The sequence below is a fragment of the Tiliqua scincoides genome, chromosome 8, assembly GCF_035046505.1.
Source record: "Tiliqua scincoides isolate rTilSci1 chromosome 8, rTilSci1.hap2, whole genome shotgun sequence".
Lineage (NCBI taxonomy): Eukaryota > Metazoa > Chordata > Lepidosauria > Squamata > Scincidae > Tiliqua > Tiliqua scincoides.
The window spans coordinates 29642045-29670004 of NC_089828.1; the positions used below are offsets into that span (position 1 = coordinate 29642045).

The 27960-nt window shown below is 46.4% G+C and overlaps 2 protein-coding genes across 2 annotated transcripts; both read left to right on the top strand.

The window, feature by feature from the left end:
• Positions 1-988: 988 nt before the first annotated feature.
• Positions 989-15924, top strand: TMEM38A (transmembrane protein 38A). Its single transcript, XM_066636553.1, has 6 exons — positions 989-1270; positions 6038-6194; positions 6775-6959; positions 8299-8386; positions 10270-10387; positions 13418-15924. Exons 1-6 carry the CDS (start codon positions 1147-1149, stop codon positions 13649-13651), a joined length of 906 nt encoding a protein of 301 aa, XP_066492650.1. The 5' UTR covers positions 989-1146; the 3' UTR covers positions 13652-15924.
• A 4386-nt stretch (positions 15925-20310) lies between these two features.
• On the top strand, positions 20311-27858 carry LOC136659157 (tetraspanin-33-like). The gene is made up of 9 exons (XM_066636249.1): positions 20311-20387; positions 20689-20746; positions 21702-21826; positions 22347-22421; positions 22671-22766; positions 24166-24291; positions 25268-25429; positions 26120-26220; positions 27248-27858. Exons 1-9 carry the CDS (start codon positions 20331-20333, stop codon positions 27258-27260), a joined length of 813 nt encoding a protein of 270 aa, XP_066492346.1. The 5' UTR covers positions 20311-20330; the 3' UTR covers positions 27261-27858.
• Positions 27859-27960: the final 102 nt, after the last annotated feature.

Consider the following 27960-nt stretch of genomic DNA (forward strand, 5'->3'; position numbering starts at 1 on the left):
TTATGTCTTTCACCACCAGGCGAATTCTCCTTCCCAGATTTCCTGTGGATGGGTGGGTCAAACTACCTGGATCTTATGGTGAATACTGTATATTCCGGTTTCCTTGGGACAGAATGCTCAAAAGCCCCCTCCCCTGAGCTATGCAGCCCAGCACTCATTTGTCTGGACAAATTCTGTGCAGCGCCGAGTGCTTTTGGGCCGCTTCTACACATTCCATATGAGGACGTCCAATCTCCGAAGCAGTGGCGTAGCCGGAGAGGATGCAAAGCGGTACGTTTTGCAGGGAGCCTCACTGCAGCGTGCAAGAGTCCCTTCCCCTTCCGAGCCATTCTGGGCAGTGGGTGCAAAGCAGATCTGCAAAGCAGTGGCGTAGCTGGAGGGGGTGCAAAGCGCTAAGTTCTTCAGGGAGCCTCATTGCAGCGTGCAAGCACCCCCCCTTCGGAGCCATTCCGGGCGGTGGGTGTTCTGCAAGGAGCCTTGCACCCACCGCCCAGAATGGCACCGAAGGGGCGGGCTTGCACGCTGCAGTGAGGCTCCCTGCAAAACGTAGCGCTTTGCACCCCCTCCAGCTACGCCACTACTCCGAAGCAGGCGCGTGTCAGGGCTTCAGCAGACGCGCGCAAGGTGTTTTTAGGTGGGAGGAGAGAAGCCTCTTAATTGGAGCCAGGGAAATGATGCTGGAGCGGAGAGAGAGCCAGAGGAGCGCTCCCTCTGTGGGAAGGGCGCTCTGCACGCGCTCAGAGGTTCCACGCCAGTCAGGATAACGGAAGGCGGGGGTCCAGGCAGGAGCCAGGAAGGATGCTGTCCCTCCTGCCCCCATCCCCAGTTCAGAGCGAGGCCTCCCAACAAAGCGGTGAACTGGGGGACTGAAAGGCGCGCGTATGATGCTGGCAGAGCAATCCCGGAGGGAAGGGCCCTGTGCACTCTGCACGCGCTCAGAGGCACGCCGGTCTGGCGGTGGAGGGCTCCGGGCCAAGGCCAGGGGCGGAGGCGGGGGCGTCTCCGCGGGGCGGTCCCTCTCCCTGCTCCCCTGTGCCAGCAGCAGAGCTGAGCTGAGCCGAGCTGCCCTCGCCTCCGCCGCCTGTGCGCCCCTGCGCTCCGCCTCGCTCGCTCGCTCGCTCCTCTCCTTCCCCCGGCTGCGCAGCCATGGATCTGGTGGGGGTGCTGGACGTGGGCGACCTGACTGCCGCCTTCGCCCGCCTGCCCGTCTTCCCTGTCTTCGACCTGGGCTACTTTGTCGTCTCCATCCTCTACCTCAAGTACGAGAAAGGTAAGGAGAGAGGCAGGCAGGTGCAGGGGGAGGGGGCTCCAAAGGGACCCCCCCTTTGCATTTGGTTGCCTTCACCTCTGGCCCATCCTTTTCCCCCCTTCCCACCATGGCTCAGAAATTTAGCCGGGGGGGGGGTGTGTGATTGCCTATCCCTGGATCCTCCAGGGACTAGAGACGAGGACCCCCCCCCAGCACGCACACACACACACAGAGCCTTCTCTCGCTTAGCACCTCTGTGCTGTTCTCCAACCCTACCCAGAGATGAGTACTTATGGGGCAGGTGGAAAGGGGTTGGTTTGGGGGTTGGGGTGGAGCGTGATTCCTCCTCCTTCATCGAGATCCGCTTGCCAGCACAATGCATTTGGCACAAATTCTCATTCATCTTTCCTGGATTCAGTCCTCCTAACAAGGTGTGGGGCGGGTCCTTCCACATCCCTTCACAACCCCCCCTTACTGAGACCCAGCCTGGAAAGGTCAAGGGGATGCTCTTCTTTCCAGCTACCCACCACCACCAAAGATTGCCGTCCCCCCATTACAGCTCCACACCAACTAACATGTTCCTTTACCTCTGCAGATTCACTTGGAAAGGCTCTGGGGAGGGCTCCTTTTCATACGGGGGGGCGGGGGATGGACGTAGGAATGTGATCAGATTCCTGTCTGGCACAAGAGGTCAGAGGGTGGTCAGAATGAAATCTTTGAAAAGTGTCGTGCTGGAATAAGAAGAGGCAAGGGTGGGAGTTGCAAAAGATTAAGGAGGGGGAGAAAGGGGACAAATCCTCTCCACAAGAGAAAATGTTAGAAAATGGGACCCGCCATCACAATCCCACACACATATTGTTTTTGTGCTGCTTAATCCAGCAGTTAAACTATTAGCAGCCTTTCTGCTTCTACGCTGTTAGGATCCTCTTGCTGAGAAAGGGTTACTGATCCATGTCAAATGGGCCCCCAGTGTAGGGGAACAGGATCCTGAATCCTACTAACTAGGACAACAAGGGTCACTTCTGTGCTGCACCTAGCACATTGCTAGGCACCAAGTGACAAGAGTTGGAGAAATGGACCTTGTAAGGCAGAAGGGGTTTGGCTTGTGTTGGGGAAGATGGTGGTTGCTCAGTGGAGGATTCCATGGGGTAATGCAGTGGAGGCAGGAGCGGGGTTTCCAAAGATCAGGAAGGATACAAAACTTTCTAAAAAAAGGAATGGACTTGCAACATCATCACACACATACACACACCATCAAGGGGCAGAGACTGCCTGGGCTAGGAGAAATCCGAGCTCCCAAGGCTGAGCCCCTTGACGGATGGCCACAGTTATGTCTCTCCTTGAAAGGGCAGCAGGCTGGTGGTGCCTGTGACAGCTTAAGAACTGCTTGGGTGTTGTGGGAAAACCATGTATGTGTACTTGGGTGAAGATGGGTGGGGAGAAGAGAAACCTGTATGGGAATGCAGAGCTGGGCTCCAAAGAACATCCAGAACCTCCTACTCACAGACAAGTTAGGCCATCCAGAACCCAGTCCCTGTGTCAAAAACAGAGGTGCTCAGAACCAGAGCTGGGCATCACCTGAAATTTTGCAACAGTTGCTAAGGGCAGAATTCAGCATCCTAAGAATGTCAATTTTTTTTTTTAAAGCAAGTAACTGGTTCTCATGACTGAAAAGAATTCAACAACTATAATTCATAAAGACCAATTCATAAATTCATAAAGACTAATAACTTGTGTTGTTTTTTAAACAAAACTCCTCTCCCTATCTAAATCACCAGATGCTGGATTCTCTTTTAAATCATGAGGGCTAATAACTCGCTTTATGGACAGCTGGTAGAACCAAATGAGATTTTTGGATGGGAAATGAGGAGCTTGAATAATTTCCAATGACCAGGTGATAAGGCTTCATGTAATCTTCCCACAGCAAGCAGGATAAAGAATTTTAAAAATTCATAATACACTATCATAAATTAAATAATTTAAAATAATTTTTAACATCAGAAGCAAATGCAAATTTTTACTAGAGTGTGTGTGTGTGTGTGTGTGTGTGTGTGTGTGTGTGAGAGAGAGAGAGAGAGAGAGAGAGAGAGAGAGCCTTGCTCCAATTACTGCATTTGTGACTTCTGGCCCATCCCCCAAACTGGATGTTATTTATTTATTTGTGGTTTATTTCCTGTATGTGATATCTTATAGTTGAAGTCCTCTGCCCAGGCCAGGTCAGCTTGCAAAGTAGAAAATATCCAACAATAAAAATCACATACTCATAAAATATAACAATCTGATATGTAATCAATGGATTTAATTTATTACATATCAATTAAATATATGTATCAATATATACTATACAATACAGTATATCAATATTGTATTCCACCTCTCCAGAGCTCAAGATGGTTTCCCTCAACATAAACTAATAAACTTATTGATAAAGTAAATTAAACCTATAATCATTTAATGCAGCAAACTCAAGGGTGGCAGCAGTAGCCTTCTTATGTTTTATTATGTTACTTGATTGACAGGATTGATTGAAGACATTTATATCCTGCCTTTAAAAACCTTGCTAGGCAGCTTACGATGTTTGAAGTGTGCTTTTTATTCATTGTGCTTTTATTGCAGGTTTGGATTGTTTTTATCCAAAATTGTGAAAATGACATTATGAAGCATTTTTAGAAGTGGGATTTAAATATGGCAACTAGCCACTAGGATTGTGGTGCTTCCTTGGCAGCCACAGATCTTCCAGAAGAGGACAAGGGTTCCAGTCCCATGTCTGGCTCCTGGATCCTGCCCCATCCTGACTCTTTTCCATTTCAAACAACATTCAGGTGCTGAGCAAATAAATCCCTTCATTTGCCTAGGGAGGGAAATAAAACCACCCTCCTTCTCTCTAGCTGGCACAGATTGCGTGAGGCCTCTTTTGGCACAAGGGAAAAATACTCTTATCGCATGGAACAAGGCCTCCTTCTAGCCAAAGAAGCTCTGAAGCAAAGTTCACCCAAAGTAGATCAAGACCAGCTCCAGAATTCTTGTGTTTTCCCACAGAAACACCCATAACAGTTTCTGATCAGCGACTGCTTGGGGCATCAGCAAACCAGTCCCCAAGTTGTCCCATTTCCCCTCCCTGAAAAGGCTGTTCATAAACTGTTTCTTGGGAGTAGTGGCATCTCTGGTTACTTGCCTGCCACCCCTGCTCTGCTGCAAACTAATTCCTTTCTGAATTTAGAAGCAAATCCAGCCAGCTGCTTCAGCCTGGGACTGGGGATAGGGAGGGAGACTCTGTGACATTCGAAGGCTGCGTCTTCCCAGAACAACCAGAGACCTAATAAAATAAAAATTCAGCAAAATATGAACAAGCATTAAGCAATACTAAAGGAAACCAGATCAACAGAATAAAACAAAAGCCACATCAACAACAAAGCCAGCTGGGAGGGAGGGATAGGTAGGTAGATTCCCACCTGTGAGAGTCGGTGTGCTTCTCTAAAGAGAGTTCAGCTGACTGGATGGACCTGGGTTCAGATCTCTGCTCACCCTCGTCCCTCCCTTGGCCTCATTTTCTCCAATCTGTAGAATGGGAACCTCAGGTTATTTCAACAATGGAAAATGTAACCATGGTCACTATTTGGTGGGTTGGTAGTGCAGTTTGGGAACATGAGGTTATTTTTAGACATTTCAGAGATATCAGTTTCACAGAGTGGGGAATGGACAGACTTCATCCCTTCGGAGGTTGGCAGGTGTAGCAACTGCTTGAAGTATTGAGTGTTGGCTGTTTAATGAATTTGGAACTGCCAAGTCTAGGACTCCAGAGTCACAATGGACATTCAGAGCCCTTTTGCAATGAACTGTGGAATCAGAGCAAAGTGTGTGTTAGGCACTGTACAGAATGAAGAAGTGATGCCAGTCTACGCAGGAGAGATATTAGGCATGAGGTGGGGGCAGTGGTGTCGTGGTAAATTTTGAAGTGCAGGAACTTGTCATGACATCCCCAATAGCCTCACCCATCAAAGATTATACGGCCAAAAAATATTTAAATTTAAATTTCTTAGAGTGTTTTCTCCTCTGCCACTTATTCCTACTTTGAACTTACTATGCTTAAATATCTACCTGCATTCATGCCAAGCTCTTAGAAAGGGCTGCTGTAGTTTACATCAAATGTGCAAAAATTGAAAAATGGAATTAAAAAATATCTCAGATAGTACCAAAGATATATTAATCTTAGGCTGCAATCCTATACACACACTTTCCTGGGGGTAGGTTCCATTGAATTCAATGGGGATTACTTCTGAGTAGTGCTATTAATCTTTGCATATTTTCTCAGGTGTAAGTCCCATTGTGTTTAGTACGATTTACTTCCAGGTAGATTTGCACAGGATTGTCGCCTTAATGTAGCAGGAACTACATACTGTTTATCAGGCAGCCTTTGGGAAAGGCAATGAGTCTTAAACATTTACTCCTAGGCAGATTTCTTAGTTTGCTTCCTCCTGAGCCTTATGCCTGTTTTCAGCTGAAAAAAATTCAAAAGCAACACTGGAACACTCCTGCTGATTACATTGCTGTCCCTGCTCCAGGAGACATTGCAGAGTCCACTCCCCACTGCTCCCCCTTGACTGTATCCCTGGTTGTGGGGAAGGGCCACTGATATTCCCAATGCACTTCAATTGCAGTCTTTGTCAGGAGAGTGTTTGACATCTTTCTACACCCACTCAAGGAAACTGCAGTAACCTTTGGCAAACACAAGATGGGGTTAGGCTTGGCCAGGGGTGACTCAGGGCATTCTTTCTCCTCTTTCCACAGGGGCTGTAGAGCTGTCCCGCCAGAGCCCCTTTGCCTCCTGGGTCTGTGCCATGCTTTACTGCTTTGGCAGCTACATCCTGGCTGACTTGCTCCTTGGAGAAGCCCCCATTGACTACTTCAGCAACAACTCCAGTGTGCTTCTGGCCACAGCAGTCTGGTGAGATCATCCCCCTGGCAGGAGGCCTGGCCCAAGGTGACATCCTGCTCCACATTTTTGTGGGACTTCAACAGACAATCTGTACGTCTCCCAACCCTACTTTAGAAGTGGTGGTGGTAAAATATTGTCCTGATTAAAATATGCACTTGATCCATGGAAGAGCTGCTGAATGTACTGCCAGCTTCCTTGCACTGTCACCAGTCCATGAAAATAAATGCTGCCATCAGCTCTATGTGCATGGGCTCCAAAAGCAACCATTTTCAGTCTTATGCCAGTAAACCCATGTGAGTCTCTGATCTTCCTGCCACATGTCCTTTCCTTTGTCTTAGCTCATTGGAAGTGGATTAAACACAGATTGAGAAAGAGGCACTAGGAAGGCATTCTCCCAGTGTGTCTAAGATTTTTAGAAGACCACTGCTGGATCAGCATCTGGTCTTCTATTTGGCTGTCATGTAATGATAATTGATATATTTCTGCTCTTTAAGGAATTTGGCTTATTCCCTTTTAAAAGCCATTTAAGCCAGCAGACATCACTGAATCTTGTGGCAGTAAATTCCATAAATTCTACACTGCCTTCCAGGTACCTGACCTTCTACTGCCCCCTGAACATCTTCTACAAGTGTGTCAACTTCCTGCCTGTAAAGCTTGTTTTCGTGGCCATGAAGGAAGTGGTCCGAGTCCGCAAGATCGCTGCTGGGGTCCACCACGCCCACCACCATTACCACAATGGGTGGCTTATCATGGTCATCATTGGGTTTGTCAAAGGTAAGCTCCATGATTCTGGGACATGATTCCTAGCATGTATTTCCACTTGGCTTGCTGCAGGAGGTGGTGATGGAACAGCTGGTGCCCCTGGCTGCTGTATACCCCCAAAACAAGAACAGACAAATCTCCTGCTGGACTAAAAGTTCTCCTTTGGACTAGAACAGTGGTATCCAAATAGGAAACCACTGTATCATGAAAAAGCCTTCCCTTTCCGAAATGGTGCTTACCATTCTGCTGTGGCATGGCTTTTCTTTCAAGCTGATCTGGGCACAGGGATGCAGAATGGTAAGTGCTACTCATGGGGGGAAGGCTTTTTCCAATCCCCAGATCCAGCCTACGGGCTGGGGTTTGGAGAGCCCTGCACTAGAATGATAGGTGGTTGAATCATCCCTCAAACCGCTGAAGGAAGGGAACTTTGCACTTGAGCAAAGGCACTCTTTCCACAATTCACAGGTTAAGTATTGAAGGTGGCTTTCTGAGTCAGGTTTTACTGAACTCAAAATGAAGACTTACTTTAAGATTTGGGGAGGTGAGGAATCACTGGCAGAAGCAACCCTCACTCACAGCATTGTCCTTTTGATATCAGGGGAGGGGGAGAAGATATTTTGTATATTTTTCTCTCTTTTTTTGCCACAGAAAGAAAAAGACTTTCCCTGAGCTGTGCTTAGCTTATAAGAGGCTGGACATTTTCCCAAGATACCACCACCTTTACCAGCCTGAGGCTCTTCCCCATATCCCTCCCACTAGAGTTCTTGCGAAAGCCCAGCTGGTGCAACTGAGGCTACAATCCTATCCACACTTTCCTTGGAGTAAGCCCAATTTAATTTAATGGGACTTACTTGTGAGTAGACATGCACTGGATTGTATTGTGAGTTGTGGTGGGGATGCTGTGATTTTTTTTTTTTTTTTTGCTGTTTCAGTTTAAAACTTGTTTCTGAAAACATGCGAGATGAAACTTCATCTTCACAATGTAGATTGGAGCTTCCAGGATTCTAAACAGAGCTCATTGCCCAGAATGTCTCTCTTCTTCAATAGCCTGCCCTCCCTCTGTGTGCATGTGTGTGTGCACACGTGTGTGTATCACACACACACACACACACACACACACACACACACACACACACACACACACTTTTCCTTATGTGTCTGTTGATTTAGATTGAAACCTTGCATATTTGTTCAACACTTTGCTTTTCTTAGGCATTTGAGCAATAATAAATATGTTATATAACTACAAAGAAGCTCAGCATTTCCTGCCTCTACCCACCAATCTTTGCTTGGGAAATGGAGACTTGTCACATGCGGATGTGGATGTCACATTTTTCCTTTCATTGCCCAGGTTCTGGGGTTGCCTTGATGTCCAATTTTGAACAGCTGCTACGTGGTGTTTGGAAGCCAGAAACCAATGAACTTCTTCACATGACGTTGTGAGTAGTGTCTGAGCCCCTGCTCAAGTTGGGGAGGTTCATGCTTGACCAGGAGCATGCTTTGTTATTTCTTTTCTTTTAATATATGTATATCCTGCCTTTCTTCCTGTAAAAATGAGATGAGAGATTAGATTCAGAATGGTGAGAGGTCAAGAAGGAGCCGGCTGCAGTTTTCCCTGGGATATTTCCCCTGGGATACTGAAAAGCGGCCGTGGTGACATTCCGGCAGTACAGCATCACAATTTCCACCCTCCTGGCTGTGGCATTCCTACAAGTGTTTTTCCAAATGTGACACAGTTGCCATCCAAAGCACACTTACCTGGGAGTACGCACCATTGAACACCGTGGGACTTACTTCCAAGTGAACATGCCTAGGATTTCACTGGCAAAGTTATAATCTTATGTGCAAGTTTGCTTGAATTTGGACTGCCTTTCAGCCTTGTTTGTGCTATTTATGTCTGTCATTAATGTGGAACAGGGAGCATTGCTGTCTGGGAGAAAAATCCAAGTATTGAGACTTTCTAGTTTTTTTGGGGGGGGGGGAGAAAATTAAAAGAGAACATGATAGAGACTGAAAAAAAACATGATTAGTGGAGACCTAAAAGTCTTTCTTTCTCTCTCATTAGAATGTTGAGTCACCCAATAAAACTGACAGGCAGGAGTTTCCTTCACACAACAAGCCATTAATATATGGCATTCATTGCTACAAGATATGGTAACAGCCACTAACTGATTTTAAAAGATTAGATAAATTCATAGAAGAGGAGAGGTCTAGCAACGGCTAGGCTAATTACCACTACAGTCGCTAACAACGGGACTTCCCATGTTGAGAGGAAGTTGCCTCACAATACCAGATGCTGGAAGAAAACAATGGAGGAAAGTTGTTGTTGTCTGGCCCTGCTTGTGGGCTTTCAATTGGGGCATCTGTATTGGGACAAAATGTTGATAGTCTGACCTTGGTCTGATACTGCAGGAATGTTGTTCTTAGTTGCCATGCAAATGAGTTGGTGGAGGTTTGACACCTGCTTTCCAAAGCAATTTATAAGAAGAAATGCTTCAAGTTATACAAGCAAAATGACTCCTGGACTCCTGAGTGCCCAAAATAGCAGTAGTGGTGCCAGGTTGCTGACACCTCTAAGGCAGTGGTTCTCAAACTGGCGGGTCGCGACCCACCAGCTTGTGTAAAGATGCCCTGTTCCCTTTAAGGGGCTGGGGGGAAGCAGCAAAGCGATCCCCAGATTCGCGCCCCTGCGGGTGGAGGGGGGCTGTTTTTTCACAAACCATATGTGCTCCCAGGGTCCAGGGGGTGTGGGGAGCCCAGCACAGTGCTTGCAGGGCTCTCCGTGGCTTGTAAACAGTGAAAGTTCCAAGCATGACAAAACAGGAAATTCTCTTTCCGGTTTAATCACGCTTTGAACTTTCACTGTTTACAAGCCACGGAGAACCCTGCAAGCACTGTGCTGGGCTCCCCACACCCCCTGGACCCTGGGAGCACATATGGTTTGAGAAAAAATAGCCCCCCGCCCCCCTCGGGGCGCGATCCTGGGGATCGCTTTGCTGCCCCCGCAAAGACTTACCCCAGGAGTAAATCTCCCGGGAAGTTTGAGAACCACTGCTCTAGGGTATCTCCTGATAGCACATTGGGCAGTACTGCTACCTCTGGGATTAAGGATTCATGGGTTAGCCAGGCACTGTGGACCCTATGTCAGGGCCTCACCTAGTCTACTCCTGATACCACCCCATCCACACACTACTGTCAGGAGATCATTATCTTGAATTCCAGCTAGAGAGAAGCAAAGGTAGGAAAGTGTAACACACATTCTTTTTGGGGAGGGGATTCTTGCAGCAGTGATGCCTATGTAACAAAGCAATTTCCCTTGCAGCCCATCGAAAGCCAGCCTGTATGGGGCACTGCTCTTCACCCTCCAGCAGGCTCATTGGTTGCCTATCTCCAAAGCCAGCCTAATCTTCTTTTTCACCCTCTTCATGATAATTTGCAAGGTGAGTCTTTATGAGTGAGGCTTGGATGGTGGAAGGAGCAGGGACCACTTCTAGCTTTCAGTGGGGCCAGTTTGTGAGTGGAGATTGGTGAAAAAGAAGGAAAGGGTAGAATTTACTTTTCTAGACCTGTCTTTTGTCTCTGGAGCCATGCCAGATAACCAGTGTAAGAAAATTTCAGGCCTGTGGAGTCTCCTTCGTTTTTTTACTAAAACTCCAGAAGTCTACCAACTGGAGTCATTTGCAATGTAGTGACTTGAGGAGGGCAGTCAAAAATTTAGAAATAAAGAACAAGGTGCTTCTGAGCACATTTATTTATATACCACCTTTCTTATGTTCATTCTTCACCTTGGAATTTTTTTTTTTGGTGGGGTAGTACTAGAACTGAGATCGCATTTAGGGCGCAATCCTATCCTGCGCTGGAACAGGAGGCTTGCACTGTATCCAGCACAGGATAGTGGCCAGAGGCAGCTCAGCAAACATTTCCCCTTTCCTCCAGATAAGGGCTGCTGGCCCCTGTGGGTCTCCTCGGACTTGCACCACCTCTGGAGGTGGCACAAGTCTGAGGAGAGCGGAGTGGCTTGAAGTCCTTCTGTTCTCCCTGGGAATGGGGGTTGGGATCCAGCATAACTGCCAGATCCCAGCCCCTTCTCCCACTCCCTGCCCACCTGCCTCTGGGCGGATCTTAATCCTAGTTAGGATTGCGCCCTCAGTTGTGTAGGGGTACATTTCAAAAGGCAGGAGTTCATCATAATATGCTCCCATAGCCACGCCCCATTAAGACTGTAACAAGAACAATAAAACCAACTTTGAATTTCTTCATTAGAGAGTTTTCTTCTCCTTCCATTTATTTCTACTTTGAAACTTTCCTATAATACTTACCTGGAAGTTTAAAAACGGTGTTATTTATTTTACTGTACTCAGTAAGCCCATTGTGTTCAGTAAAACTTGGGCTGTAATCCTGTTTACTTACTGGGAAAAAACCCTCTGTGAATAGGGCTTAAACCTAGGCAAGTGGGCATAGGATTGCAGCCATAGAGGAGGAGGATTGCAGCCATGGGCAGGAGGTCTTGTCTAGAGGGTAGAGCCCGAAGATAACATCAGAAGGTTGCCAGTTCAAGGACACCGGCAGCTCCCTGAACGACTGAGAATGGCAAGACTTTGAAGCAGCTGACAAGCTCAGCTGAATGATTCCACCTGCTCTTGGTGTGAGCAAGAAGCGTCTTGGCTGCCCTCCATGTGAGAGATGGAGCTGCTTGTCAGCCTGCATGGGAGAACTGGAGACCAGAAGTGAGACCACACCAGGAAGATCCATTCTGAAATGTTGATGGTTCTTGAAAGAGAGAACCTCTATGATTGTAAAAATCCCCTTGAGGAGTATTCCAATGACCAGAAAGGCGGTATATAAATACAGAGTTGTTATTATTATAGAGTATCATCGTTTGCCTATTTACTCATAAGTATATCTCACTGCATTTAATAGGGCTTGTAAGTAAATTTGTATAGGATTGTAAATAACATAACATGAGCTACAAACATTCTCTCTGTCTCTTGGGAGATACGGGGGCGCCCATATCCGCAAATTCAGTTATGTGCAGATTGGGTCTGCGACATCCTCATGTGTGGTCCCTTTGGCTCACCTTTGGAATATCCTCTGAGCTCAACATGTCTGTCCATGGCCTCTACTAGGCTCAGACTGAGCAGCTAAAAACACGTGACTTCTGGTTTCTCAGTTTCTTCACTGAGAAACCGGAAGTCACATGTTTTTAGCTGCCAAGCTCAGTCTGAGCTTGGCAGAGGCCATGGATGGACATTCCTGGCTTCTGCTGAACTCAGAAGCCCCTCCAGAAGGGAGGGGAGCTAGGCTCCCCTTGCCTCCCATGGGTCCAGATCGCAGGAATGGGCATTCACCCATATCTGCAGTTTCGGCTGTCTGTGGTGGGTTCAAAAAATGGAACCCCCATGAATAAGAGAGCACCATTGTACAATGGCTTACCTAAACATTAATTTCTGTGCCTGAGAAAATGTCTCAGGGCCCAATCCTATCCAATTTTCCAGGGCCAGTGCAGTGATGCCCATGGGGCATGTGCTACATCTTTGGTGGGGAGGCAGTCACTGAGGCCTCCTCAAGGTATTGGAACGTTTGGTTCCTTACCTCAGGACTGCATTGTGGCTGCACCAGTGTTAGAAATTTGGATAGGATTGGGTCCTCAGTTTGTTTCCCTGTGAGCTTGATGCTTCTTCTCAGCTTAGATCCTTCTCAAAGAAGTTTGAAAGGCAGCACTTTTCTCCTACGTGTCGCCAGCTGTAGGAGAAGTCCTGGACCTCCTATTCCTCCCATTCGCCCTTGACTGTACCCCTGCTCACAGTCCTTCCACACAAACCCCGATTTCCCCCCCCCCAAGTTTTCATCATTTCAGCAGCATGACTTTGGTGGCATGTAGGGGAGAAGCCTTTTTTGCTGCTATTCTTAAACAGTCAGATACCCTTGCTGAGCTGTTGAAGTGGTGCAAAGGTGGTGCAGGAGATAAGGCGATAACATGAAATCTCCTCTTTCTTCCTCCTTACTGATTTTATTTATTTACAAATGTATATCCTGCTTTATCTCCCTCATGGCATTCAAAGCAGCATTTTTGTGGGAGGTTGAGAACCCAGCTCCTTACACAGTCTTTTTCCTATATTCATTTGATTGATTTATTCCTCATTATTTTGCTTTAGTAGCTCCAATTGTGTTGTTGCATTTTTGTATTGATAATGCTTTTAATTGATATTGAAAGTTGCCTTGAGTCTCCCAAAGGGAAAAGGGCATTGTAAAAGTGCTTTAAATAAATAAATATGGGGCTTGAGCTAAATGCTGGGAACACCATTTCAGGACACCCCCTTTGGTGCCTTACAAGAGGCAATAACGCCTGTGAGTTTTCTTTTGTTGCCACTGCCTGACAGTGCCTCTGATGGTGGGGTTATACCAAGACAATGGAGCAGCTGGCAAAGCAGGCAATCCCTAATGGATCCCTTTCTTGTCTTACCTGGCAGGTCTTCATGACGGCTACTCACTCCCATGGCTCTCCATTTGCACCCTTTGAAGGTGTCGTGTGCCCCATTCTTTTTGGTTCTGTGTCCGCCGGCCACAACAATCACCACCACGACCACCATCACCACGGGAGCTCCCATGAACCACCTGCCCCACTGCCTCCTCAGCTGCCAGCCAAATCAAGAGAGGAGCTGAATGAAGGCACCCGGAAACGGAAAGCTAAGAAGGCCGAATGAACACCCAGCCAATGATCCCATCCAAACTGCAAACGCACTCCAAGCCTCAAGGGACTTTGCCCACCCTCCCAGCACCTTCCAAGGACATGACCAGGGAGGTTGGGGGGCCGCCAAAGGTTTGGCAAAGGGCCCTGTGTTCCACACCCAGCTGCCGCCACTGTCTTACCAGCCTTCCAAGTGGTCCTTCACTTGTCTGGCCAGCCTCCCTTCTCCTCAAAGCCCCTTCTTCTTCCCTGGTCCTTGTACATAGGGGAGCTGGAACCTACTTGTGAGGCTCTGCTAAATGACTGAGAGCAGCCTCTTAGCATCAATGCAAGACACAAAGGTAAACCATCAAAGCAGGGCCTCAGGCTGAGGTGCTGCTGCATTGCACATGCATCAGAGTGCAAACTCTGGGATTCTGCCAGGTTCTGCATCTAGGCAATGGAATTTTGTTCCCCTTGTGCAGTTTAGCAGAGGGCGGTCCAGCTTGTCAACTCTCCAGTCCATCACCTCATTTCTGCAAGGCTTCTGGCACCAGAAGGAAGTGTGAGGCATACAGCTCAATGTTGCTGCTCTTGTTCTTTGGCTGTGCATGTGTGTGTGGCATGTGTGCGCTGCTCTCATTCCCAGAGCTAGCTGAATTTTGCTGTGGGAAAGTGAAGCAAGGCATCCACTTAGAAACTGGTCTCTGTGCAAAGTACTGTGGGAGGCAGAGCCCCTGCATCAGTGTAAATTATTGCATTAGGATTATTTATTGTGTGCAGTATTTACTGTATGTAGCATTGTTTGGGGGGGGCAAGCTTCTGAGCTGTGTTTTTATGTTCAAAAACCCCAGGACAAATTGAAAGGCAATTCCTCAGGAACTAGTCTGAGTCTTCTTCCTGCTTCAAGGGCAGTGGCCTCTTTTGTATTTTCCTAGGAATGCTCTGAAATGGATTATGGGAGACACAATACAAAGTGGGACAAATCCTCTGTCCTGGAACCTCCTGGAGCTTGGCTTTGCGGCTGCAGCTGGGGTGGGGTCCGCTTGAATGTTAAAAGGAGTTGCTCATCGGCCTCTGCCAGTTGAACATCCAAGCAAGGGGGACCTGAAAGGATCCTGCTACCTGTCCATCATCTTTCTTGCTGCAGCTGGGGGCTTATTTGGAAACCCTGTTTCAAAAGCCAGAGCTAGCACAGCCCTAAAACATGTGAATAATGGACTGCCTCTGATCATGTGCAGAGTGCCTCTTTTCTACCTAACTCTGCAGCCCTGGGATTAGGGAGGCCTGACATCTCATTACAAATGAACTACTGGCTAGGACCCTGGACAGCTCCTTGCAGGGCCACTGGGGAACAAAAGTTGGGGGGAAGTGACTGTCCTGAGTGGGAGAGATTAGGAACTGCTATGAAGTGGCATTGGCTCTGTTCTTCTTTGCCTGTGCTTTGAGTTATGCTGTGCCCTGTCAGCCCTCCATGGAAGGTAGAGAATTAGCCATCACAAACTTGGACAAGGGTCTTTGAAGAATCCCTCCCTTTCTTCTTTCCCAGAGTGTTCTGAGGTTCAGATTTTCAAATCTGAAATGCATGCAGCTCCAGCAGTCCTGCAAAAGTGCCTTTTCTCTGATAATCCTCCTCCCCACCCCTGATCCCACCCCTGTGTAAGGTGCAAGATCATTTGTGATTTTGGGGATGTGGCTATTTTTGAAATAAAGAGCCCCTCTGATATGGCTGGCCTGGATGTTTGAACGTGTTCCTGTCTGAAGCTCTCCACAACATTGGAGAAGAGGCAAAAGGGGGCAGGGAATACCTATAGCCATTCTTCTGAGCTTCTGCAGTGTGTCTGCAGGAGTCTTACAGTATATACCAGGGGTGGCCAAACCATAGCTTGGAAGCCACATGCAGCATATAAAGGTTGGCTCGTGGAAATATGTTGGGTGTGCTCCTTTTTGCATCACAATTAATATAAAAGATAAATTTAAAAAAATTCAAGCTTTATAATTATTTACTGGGTTTAAACTGGGAGTCCACTGGATTAAAATATAAGTTTAATGTTCATGGTGAGTAAGTACATTAAAGAATTTAAGTGCTTCTGTCTTGCAGCTCTCAAACTTCTGAAGTTTATCATGTGTGGCTCTTAACGTTAAACAAGTTTAACCACTTCTAGTATATACATTGGTTCCCTTAAAAAACTGTGTAACCCTTTGTGGCTATACCATCTTTGTGGCTGTAGAAGATAGAAATTATGAGATGTGACCTTGGCCAAGAGCTATGTAAAACAAATAAAGCACCCACTGGAGTCAATGAGGAAAGTTAAGGCCTTCAGTTAAAAGTTTGTCCATTTTGCTGTCCGGCTTTTTTCTTGGTTTTGTGGGAGAGGGATATCTAAATAAGACATCACAAATTAAGGTTTCTGTGACTTCTGGTGCCACACAAATAGAGGCAGGGGATTGGTGAAATGGCATTTGCTTAACCTACTTGAAAGCACGTCTAAACCCTGTAAGTCCTTAGGTAATGTCCATACTTTTCAGCAACTCAGGGCGCAATCCTAACCAACTTTCCAGCACTGGTCTAGCCGCAATGCGGCCCCAAGGTAAGGTAACAAACATGCCCTTATCTTGAGGAGGCCCCGTTGACTGCCTCCCCACTACAGGATGCAGTGTACGCCACACAGACACAGCTATGTCAGTGCTGGAAATTTGGTTAGGATTGCGCCCTCAGTTCTAGTTAACTTACAGTGGAGGTAAGGAGTTCTTCTGTGACTCCTGCAAGGTCATGCAAGGTGCTTCTTTTGTTCCACTCCTGCATGGCACAGGGAAAAAATAATTTCCATTTTTGAGGTAAAGCTCTTGAGTTCCTTCCTTAATGTAGAAGACTGGTCATTTTGTTGTTTGTGGAGTAGAGAATGAGGTGATATGCAAGTCTGGGGGGGGGGGGTGCTTACAAATAGAGCTTTAATCCATTTCTGCCCAGCCCACATCCCTGTTGCGTATATGCTGTGTTGGGCAGAAATGGCTTAAAGGCATCTAGAGATCACATTTTGCTTTACCCAAACTGGAGAGGCAGATTCTGTTCTAGGATTGAGATATGGATGCACAGCAACTTCTGGTTATCCCCAAGAGTAGCAGAAGCACACTACATTGTTTTTTGACACATGATGTGGAGAATGATATACACCACCCAGTGGGCATGTGTCTAAGGACCCTCCATGCCCAAGCCTTGGCATCCATATTGAGTGATCTGCTGCTTCCGTCTCACAGCCATCTTCCTCCCTGCTTATCCATCTTGGTTAATGGGAGCCTCCACACCTTCACCAACATCCCTAGCTGAGGCCATCAGGTCCTCCAAACTCTATTACTTTGCAAAGTCCTGACCCTCCCAGGAATGCTGCTGCACTGGGCAGAATGTCCCAAGTTCCAAACCCTGAACGTCAGCACCTCCATGCCTGCCTGTGCGCATATGTCATGGGCATCTGACAGCTCATTCTGCTGAGGCGTCTAAATTTAGCTGCAGCTTTCATCGGTAAGGAAGCTCTAGCCTTGCTCTGTCCTGCCTGGTACTTCACTCTCTCTGTGGGACTCCTGTGGAGTTTATTGCTTCCTTTTCTTTCAGAATCTGGCAGATCTAAGAAATAGAGAGCAAGAAAGATAACTTTCTGAAATAGTTGCTCTCACTTTAAAAAGACCATGGCAGGAAAAGTTATTAAGCTACCCATTCATTAAGTTGCCATGTTCAAATCATGTGTTTGTTTCCCATCCACCTTTCCTCCTGACTTGAGCTATCAGTTTTGTGGAGGGTAGATCCTGTACTGTTCTACCTTTCTAAAAAAGGGGGGGATGAGGTGAGACCCAAGGGGTGGAGGTTCCCCCTTCACCGAATGTTTGAGGTCTTTAAAAAAGTAAAACCGAACTAGAATAAGTGGAGTCACCAATTATCTAAAATCCAAGACTCGTCCTGTTCACAAAGCATGGTTTTTGTGGGCTTTTCTTTAGGGGTTGTTCCTTTGGAAAGGGGAAAAGGCCACCATGCACATCTGGAAGGTTATATGCTGCTGGTCCAACAACTCAGGAGCATTCAGTTGCTATGGAACCCCAGAGTCACCCCAGAGTCACCATTAATACACTGAACCCAATTAATTTCCCTAGTCTGTGATTACACACAAGAAAAAAGCACTTCTTCATTTTGTGTCCCCCAGCTTCTGCTATTGAGGTAGGATGCAATTCTATGACAATGAAAGCAAGCCAGTGTGGTACAATGGCTAATGTGCCTGAAAAGTGTTGATGAACAGAAAGAGCTGGATTTGAATCCCCTTCCATCACAAATCTTTTGTTGCACCAAATACATAAGGGTGAGGCTGCAGTCCTGCACAGCCAGTGTGGAATAGTGTCTCATAACAAGACTAACAGTGACTTATAAACACTGAATTCAAATCTCCACTCTGCCACAAATATTTTCTTGCTTTTGCTGAAACGGACTGTCCCCCTAAGTGTGCATGTAAAGATGAAGTTGCAATTTACACAGAGCCTTTGTGGCACAGTGACCAGGGTTGCCAACTCTCCAGGAATCCATATCGATCTCCAGGTGAGCACTGAAAGCAACCCAGGAGATTTTAACAGAGCCTCCTTAGCGTAATTGCATCATGTCATCTTGGGAGAGAAAATAAAATCTCCAGGAATAGCTTCGGCCAGAGCTGATAGTCTTAGTAGTTCAGACAGTAACTGGACTGTCTGAAGAATCTAATAATGATTACAGCTAGGGCGGGGTTGAAACACTATTTAGCCATAAAACTTTTACTGCAGCAAACCCCAGCCCTGTGCTTTTATTGTTATATTGTTAGCATAATTTATTGTTAAGATACATTTAATTTAATCCAATTCCCCACCGCTCCTCTGTCACTGAGTTTCAGCTGAGCCTCGTGGGGTGAGGATTTTTCCTATTATTCTGTATAAAGTGCCATGCACACAGTGGCACTGATCAAACAATTTATGTTTTATAGCTTTTACAAAATGTGTTGGCTGCCAGGCTGCAGCGTTCTTTCTTGGCTATCTCCTCTTGTCCAGCAGCTCCCTCTAGTGCTCGCTAGCTATAAAGTGTTACACCTTCTAGGGATTTGCTAGAGACTTTCTCATGGGGTTTTAAATGTTAGCCATGCTGACAGCAATGTCTCATAAGGGCGAGTTTTGTTTTCTTGCTTTGGTCTTTGTTCCTAGTAAATCACTGTTCAGATTGTTAGTTGTTAAGGTTATCATTTTTCAGGGTTTAGCTCGGCTCATTTCTCCAGGTTCTCAGGTAGTAGGCAAACACTAAAGGCACAATCCTAACCCCTTATGTTATGTCAGTGCTTTCCAGTATTGGAATAGCGGTGCCAATGGGACATGTGCTGCATCCTGCAGTTGGGTGTCACTCACGGAGGCCTCCTCAAAGTAAGGGAATGTTTGTTCCCTTACCTGAGTTGCATTGCCCTCATGTCAGTGCTGGAAGGTACATACTGACATAAGGGGTTAGGATTGCGCCCTAAGACAACAATGTGCATATAGCCTGCCACTATTTCTCACCCTGCAGTGGCAGTGAGGGCCAACTCCCAGAGTGCCAACTCAGAGTGCCAACTTGAGGCAAAAGCTCCCTGTTCTTCTTTGTGTGCCTAGACATTTCTGGTACAGGGGACACAGAAGTCCACAAAGTGACTCTCTTTCAAACAGAGAAGTGTTGTGCCCATCTGTGGAACAGCAGCACTTCTAGAAGGTTGACCCTGCTCACCATATGATAAGGAAGAGTTAACCAAACTACTAACTATTAATTTTTATTTCAAAGGCTGTTTTTGTAAAATTAAACAACTAACATCAAGGTATAGAATAAAGATGAAAACTGAGGTAAAATCTGTTAATTTGTTTCTGAAGGACAAAGGACAGATGAAAGTATTGCTTATGAAACTGCTTAAGCAGTGGTCAAAAAGAATTCTGAAAAAGTGTTTTACCCACACTTAAGACACATAGTGTGCATTTTCTCTTACTCAAAAGCAAGGGCAGAATGCTTAACAAAAGCTCTGGAAGTTTCTGAGGTCAGTTCTGCTTGTGCTTAGACCTCCACTACATGTGACAGCACAGAGACCACAAAGAAGAGCTGGTTATACAAGCACGTTCCCTCTGTGGCATGTTGGGAGAATGTGGAATTTGGTTATGGCATACAGCCAAGACAAATGAACTTGAACCAAACTGAACTGGTGTATCATGCATACGGTATTCATTCCCCTCAACCAGAGGTGCCAAGTGACCTCATTACGGCGCTGGGTTTGGTCCATCTGGCTATGATTCGGTGCTCAGCAGCTGAGCAGACTGCCTCCTTTGTCTGCCTTGCCCTCAACACATGGCCCCTGAATACTGTCTGGTACCAGGTTTGCCTTGCATGAGATCAAGCCCAAACCTGTCTCGGACATGCCCCCTGTAAGCAATGTGCTGTCTCTCCCTTCCTGTGTGTTCTCGTCACACCCTTTTGCTTCCCTGCAACCTCCTTCATTCTCTGGGTGTTCCATTTCCCCCTCAAGGGCACCAGCTGTGGAACAAGCAGGCGAGCTAAATACACTACAACCACCCACACTGAAATGTTCAGCTGAATTTGTCAGCCTGCCATCTGCTTTTCTAAGTACTTGGAGGCTGGCAGCCAGGGCCTCAAAACTGGCATCTCACTCACAACTCGCTACGCCAAGCAGACAGACGGAGCAATGCGCACCAACCAGGTCATCAAATATACTCTCTTTGCTTCCTGCTATCTCTTCTGGGTGAGTCAGTCAACACATGGCAGGGTGCTTGGCGAGAATGAGATTCACTCAGGGAATGCCAAGATTCAGGCTTACTTCTTTTGAATTGATGGTTATGTTGTGGCCACCTAGTAGCAGGGCCAAAGGCCCCAGAGACTGGGATGCATTGCCAATTCCTCCAGATCTCTGTAGAAGCAATCCCCTTTACAGTCCACCTCAGGCTGGAAGCTCTTGGCTAATTCCAGGTTTGCCTTCTACACAACCAGGGTAAGGCAGGATGGACACAGAATTTTGGAAACTGTTTGTGCTTCTGTCCCTCTAGGTAGCCAGTGGGCTCATGGTGGCTGTTGGGATATACGCCAGGCTGTCTAAGGAAGCTGGTAAGGAGGTGTGGCCCCCATTCTGCCTGGTATTGGGGAGGCCAATTAAATTTCTTTGTTGGCATTTGCAAGACAGGCAGGGTGATGGGAGATTCTGCCTAGATAGATCAGCTTAGCAAGATGCAGTAGAGGAGAAGCTGCTACAAAACTCTTGCAGAGAAAAATCTTGCACACTGAATTCTTGTGGGGAAGCTAAAACTGTAATGGAACTGCTGAATGTTGGGGTCACAGGAGGCAAGAAATAATCCATTTCAAGCCTTCAAAAGTATGAGGTTTTGTTTTGATTCTAAGTTATGCAAATTCAGAACATATAGTGTGGGCAAGATTTTTTGCTTTCTGACTTCAAATTTAATTTGAGAGGTTTCATGAAGAACTTCATTGTGGGGCCTATTTACAACACTTGGGCTCAGAATGTGAAAGTGTATGAAAAAAGCATGTTTCTGAGAATGTCTAGAATGCCTTTTCTTGATTATTTAGCAGATGATGGAGGAGAATGAGAAGGGTCCAGCAAAGCATATCTCAGCTTTTCAATAAGCAACTGCAAAGTGTTTGGTTTTGCCAGGTCTCATTTTCGATCCAGCTTGGAAAGTGTATGTTTTAATCTCAGTTTTTGCAAAGCTTAGGTTAACTACCAATAAAGTTTGGGAACCCTCAAAGACAGCCAAATCTGATCTGACAAAGATAGAAGTGGAAAGTCATATTTCAAAGTGGGAGGAAGGAAGGATCATTCTGAAGAAATTTTTCCAAACTAGCAGCTCAGCACTACTGCTTCATCAGTTCCTTTGGACATTTCAGTCTAGCTACTCTAATACCAACCATTGCAGTGTTACAGGTGGACTTTCTTGTGCTTTTACGTTCTGGTCTGTCTTTCCTCTCCCCACTGTGTGCTCTCGTTCTCTCTCTCTCTCTTCCCCCCTCCATGGTGCCTCCAACCTGGATTCCTGTCTTCTCCCAGGTGCTGTGGACTCCCTGCTGGCTGACCCCTCCATGATCCTGTTGGCTGTGGGGATTTTAATGTTTAGCATCACCTTTGTGGGGTGCCTGGGGGCCCTGCGTGATCTCACTCTGCTGCTGAAAATGGTACAGTAAAAGGTTCTTCCTCCTCTGCCTCTCCCATAAAACTATCTTCTGATGGGCAAATCATCCTCCTTTGAATAGCAACTGAAAGGGTAACAAGCATCTCCATGCCTTGCTTCTGGTCTTTCCAGAGGCATTGGACTGAGCAACACTGGAGACAGGATACTAGAGAAGACTTACTTTGGTCTGATCCAGCAGAGCTCTTCTCAGGATAGCAGAGTGAATTTGCCATGTGCAGAGGTAATCTACCTCTGAATATCAGTTCCTGGGGAGCAAAACTTTGGGGAAAGCTGCCTTCAGGCCCTGTGTACTTCCCACTGGGCATTTGGTTGACCTTTGGTATAATTCAGTGTTGAACAATGTGTTGAACAATGGCAGATGTGCAACTGCTAAATAGCACATGACAGGGCTGGATGAGACTTTTTGACTATACTGGGTCCTTGGCCAAAGTCTTGGGGTGTTTCTGTTTGCTTGGATTCCCCCTCCCTGCAGCTCTTCTGGTAATGTCTTTTTTGCTTTGCAGTTTGCCTGGATGTTGCTCATTATCTTCATCTTGCAAATTGTGGCAGCTGTCCTGGGATTCCTCTTCTCTAGCATGGTAAAGACTTCATCCTTAGTAACCCTTTTAGTGCCAAAATGGGCACGGGGTTCCAACGGATGTTCTTCAGGTCCTTCAGGTTATTTGGTGCGTGCTGGTGGACAAGATTATATGCCTACAAAATTAGGTTGTTAGCTGTCTGCCTTGAATTGGTAGAACAAAAGCAAGGTATACTTTTTTTTTTCTTGCTGGTTTGGTGTTGGTTATCATGAGGCAGCCCCTAAGACTCGGTCTCCCAATCTGTCCCAGGTGATGGAGAAAGCCACGCTCCTGATGGGCCAAGCCATCTCCCACTATCGCGACAACCTTGATTTGCAGAACCTCATTGACTACATCCAGAAGAAGGTACTGAATCACTTTGTGCTTTTTCCTTGTTTCTGGGGGCAGTCAACAGCTCTTAAACATTTGTATTAATTGATCTGAATTCTTAGCTTTTCAGGTCCCAAGGCCTATAATTCTGCTACCCCTACCAACTCTATGCCCATTGCCCAACTGCCTCTTGCACCTCTCCCAGAGGTTTCTGAGGGGGCTAAGAAACATTTTTGTTCCTTATAAAGTTGGTACAGTAGAAGACTGCACCCATACTACTTGTTTGGGCTTGAAGTGCCTTTATTTGTTTCTTTCGGAGAATTCAGACAATATCAGTGCCAGCCTATTTTCTGTGTTGTCCTCCTGGCTCTTTTTGATCAGATCTGTTATTTAAAAATAAATAAATAAAAATATTATTGTAGTGCAATATTAAGCTCTATTGAAGCTTTATGAGGGGGATACTATGTCTGTAATTGAAAGTCTTCTTTTAGGTTTTACCCCTTCTATTGCTTCCTGTTGAGGGCAGTAACAGCATTACTGATGAACAACATCACTGCTGATCAATATTAATCAATGTTACTGATGAATGAAGAGGTTGATTAGTCAGTTCCCAGGTTGGAAAGGAAGCAATAACACAGGCCTACAAAATTGAGGGTCAGAAAATTTTTTCCCAAATTTTATGGTGGTTTGATATGAATTTGGGGTGCCGATTCAAAAAATGGCATCCGTTTTGCCCTATCACGTCTAGTTTGGGAGATATAGTAAAGCCTCATTAGTGAATGGTTCAAGCAGCTTCCTCATGAGGAAGCTGCTTGAACCATTCACTAAAGAGGCTATGCTGTGTCTCCAAAACTAGACTTGATAGGGCAAAACAGATGCCATTTTCAGAATCAGCACCCCAAATATACCCAGGAATTGGTGTAACGGTTAAGGAAGCAAAATGTGTGTTGGCCTGTATAAGAGGGGCAAAAGCTGCAGGAAGGACTAATAATCATTGCAGAGGATGTTTGTTGGACAGGACTTACTGGTGATAAAACTTTATAGAAGGATCTTGATTTTGAGGAAAGGCACTGCTAGGTAATATAGCACCCTCTTTAAGTGTTGTGTAGAACCTCCTTTTTAATTCTGCTTCCAGCTGATTGCTGAAAAGCAATATCTTAGCAGCCATGTTACTCCCATGCTGTATGGGAGTAACAGCAATAAGGGAAATGCTCATGCAACAGGTTGGGGAAGTTCCAAGCAGACACCCCATTTTCACCCAGGCTACTGAACTGTGTGACGGCCAGCTAGTTCCCTGGGACCCTGTAACAGAATTCTGTCAGGCTGGGGAAGCACATACATTTCCAAGAGATTTCTATCTTTTCTGAGCCATGTGGACCAGATCCAGCTACCTCAGACTCTTCACTCCTTGCTCCACTTCCCTTGTCATTCCCAGTTCAAGTGCTGTGGAGTCCATTCCTACAAGGACTGGTCTCAGAACATTTACTTTGACTGCCAGGACTCCAACCCAAGCCTGGAGCGGTGTGCAGTGCCCTTCTCCTGCTGCTTGAGGGGCAAAGAGGTAAGGAAGGTGCTCCAACAGACCACATATCAATGCCAGACTTAACAAGATTGCAATTTTCTTGAACAGAAAGGAGGTTCTCCCAGCTATGAGGCCAATTTCCCAGCAGTCTTCCAGCTTCATTAGCCACCATGGTGCAATTTAGGATCCATTGGAAAGTTCAGAACAGACTTTATAGGATTCGGATTGGTTTTGTTTAGATAAGAAAGCACTGGAGACTTATTTGGACATCTTTGTAATCATCCACCTAATCACAGATATGCAGCTTGAGAAAGCATTATTGGGGCACTGAAACATGTGCATAGGGAGTGTGTAATATTGGTTCACCTCTCCCAGATCAGAACTGCTGACTGAAATCAGGGCCTAGGAGAGGGGGGTAAAGGGGGTAATTTGTACCCAGGCCCAGGGTCTAAAGGGGGGCCCAGGAGCCAAAGGAGGGGGCCCAGAAATTTCCTGAGATCTTACGTTTTCCTATCTACTCAGACTTGTTGCCCGCAAGGGATGCTAGGGACACTACCACAACTAGGGATGCTGGGGAGACTACTGATGTCACATGGGTTGGTAGACCTGGGCTCAAAGACTTTTCCAGCTGTGTCTACCCTCCCCCCACCCTGTTTCACCCCTCCCTACCCCTATTCTGCTCACTGGTCACCTCCTTCCTCCATTCTGTTTCACCCCTCCCCCTTTGCAAAGGGGCCCAAAAGAAACTTTGTACCCCCTGATAAAATTCCTCTCAGAGGCCGTGACTGAAATAATCCATGCTCTCTTGCTTAGAGAGTTCTTCTCCCAGATATGCATGGGTAAACAACAGATAAATAAATTCTGCATTCAGAGACAGACTATTCTCTTGTTGCATTACACGTTCTAGGGCTGAAGCTGATGTTCTCACTGGTGAAGCTGATTTTCTCAGGGGTGAAGAAGCAGCCCTGTAGTTCATGCCCTCAGGATTTTAAATAACCATTGTCTCTCCCTACAGACCATTCTGAATACAATGTGTGGCTATGGAACACAGAACCTGAAGGCCTGGGAAGCTGAAAGTCTGGTGCATACTGAGGGCTGCCTGGCAAAAATTGTTAGCTGGGGACAGAGCAACCTGTTGCTGGTGGCAGGGCTGGCCTTTGGGCTGCTAGTCCTGGAGGTGAGAGCCTTACAGCACAATCCTATGCATATCAACTCAGATATCCCTCTGTGTTCAGTGGGACTTATTCCCAGGCAAGTGTGATAGGATTTAAATCTAAATTTAGTGGGGGATTGCAATGAAGCATCTCTCATGCCTGGACTGTTGAGGGATCAGGAAAACTAAAATCCCACAATCACCCAAATCAGAGTCACAACGACATGTCTTAAGACACCCCTCCCCCCGAGAAGCCTCTCGATCCCTTGGAGGGGAAGGGAACAGAACCATAACTGAGTGTTAGAACACCTGCTTTGCAAGCCCAAAATCCCAATTTCCTGATCTATACATCTTCAGGCAGAGCTGAGAAAGACCCCTATGATCCTGGAGAGCCACTTCCAGCCAGTGTAGAAATTCCTGAGCTGGATGGACTAACTACTTTAATTTGGCTCACAGAACTTTTATCAGGAGCATCTATAGCTCAGTGGTAGAGTAATTGTACATTCAGAAGGTCCCAAGTTCAAGTTCCCAATTTCAGGGAGAGCATGGGAACACCTCTGTCTGAAACCCTGAAAAGTCACTATGAAAGTATGGCCTGACTCAATAAAAGGTAGCTTCCTTTGTTCACAAGTTACAGCTAGTAACTGTGAAATCCCAGTGAGAAGGAGGGCTTGTCTGACTACCTCCTGGATCATGCTCTTCTTCCTCTTTCAGGTCATTGTCTTCTCCTTGGCTGTTATGCTAATTTACCAGATTGATTTCATCATTCAGAAGCGCAGGAGCACTAAGAGGAGGAGAAAAAGCTGCCCTGAGAAGTGAGCTGGAAGAGAGCAAGACAAGTTGTGAAGAGTACACACACACATTCACGCACAACAGTGCTTTCAAGCAGGGGATATTTTACCAAGTGAAAGTTCTGGTCTGTGATGCCTGCTGCTGGTCTGCCTTTGTAGTTATATATATTTGGCAAAGGCAGAACAAGCAGTCCAGGACTTACGGTGCAATCCTATGCGTGTCTACTCAGAAACATTTCCCTCTGAGTTCAGTGAAACTTTCTGACAGGTGAGCCTTCTCCCATGCCCAATCCTATGTGACCTCTGCGCCAGCGGTACGCTCATATTACCAGCTCTGAGTGTCACAAACATGCCACAAATCATGTTTGTGGCACCCTTTGAGTAAGCCGCACTGGCAGGGAGGCCTGCTCTGCCTACCAGCACCACAGGGGAAGTCCTGGCTGCCACCGGCAACCAGGTAAGTGCCAGGTGGCGCAGGGGCATGTAGAGGTGCTGGGGTGGGGGAGGGCAGGGGCTGGTGGGAGGGAGGGGGATGGGACTAGTGGGGGCTTCCTCCATTGGGTCCTATGCTCCGTTTTGGGCTCAGAAAACTGACATAGGGCTTCTCAAGTCTGTGCCGGTGATTTGGCTGGTGCAGACTCAAGTAGCCCCATTGCAAGGGATGGAGCTTTACTTGGGGTAAGGGGACGAATCTCCCCCAAGGAGACCTCTGGCAGCTTCCTTGGCCCTGCAGGTTACAGTGGTAGCCATTTCAATGCCACTGTTGCCTGTAGCACCGGGAAGCTTAGGATTGGGCTGCCAATGAATCAATGGCAATTAAAGAACACTGTCCATACTCAAAAGTCAGCCATTCTATGGCCTCTTTTCTCTAAGGCTTCAATCCTTTACCCATGTAACTGAGAGTATGGGCCACTGAGTAATTCAACGGAATGTATTTCTGAGTAGTCATGCATAGGATTGAGTAGGAATGCATACTTTACTGTGAGTAAATCTGAGAGGGGGGGGGCCCAACGTTGGTGTAATAAAATCTTTTTTTTCCTTTTCATTTTAGCAGTGCGGAGTGATTTTTCTTTATCATTTGGAAGAAGTGACTTTTTGCTTCAGTGAACGGACCTTCATTGACTTTTGCTATATGTGTGTGTATGTCCTGGTTCTTTATTCTGCTTTTATGATTTGAATATACAACAGCAAAATTTAGGAAAGTGAAACTGGGGGAGAAAAAATTGTTTCAGTTTTATGGTTTCAACTCTAGAGATAAATAGATGGGGAGTAGATGGGGAGGATACATTCTCTAGCAGGTGCAGCATTTAGGCCAGCCCACTACAAATGTTCTTGGCTATGAGTGCGAGTAAGAATGAGGGCTATTATGTTTATGCCCTGTATGTGGGCTTCTCATGGGGGTTTCATTGGGTTGGACCATTGTAGGAAACAAGATGCTGGAATTAGATGGACCTTTCATGATCTGATCTGGCAGAGCTCTTTATATGTTTATGGTATTCTAGAAAGAGGAGTTGCCTCTTCTCAGGAATATTTTCCTGTTGAAAGGTGTTAAGGGGATGACTAGCTTTGCAAAAGAAGACCCAAGGTACAGATCCAGTCATTCCTTGTTTTCAGCCTGTAGCCTTCTTGTAAAATCAAGAAAGCAATGTATAGGATTTGTTTTTTTTTTAAATAAATACTGTACTAAAATAATGTGGCAAGCCAGCCTTGATGGATCATCAACCTTGGAACCAGGGGTGGGCATAGTGGACATGTATAATATCT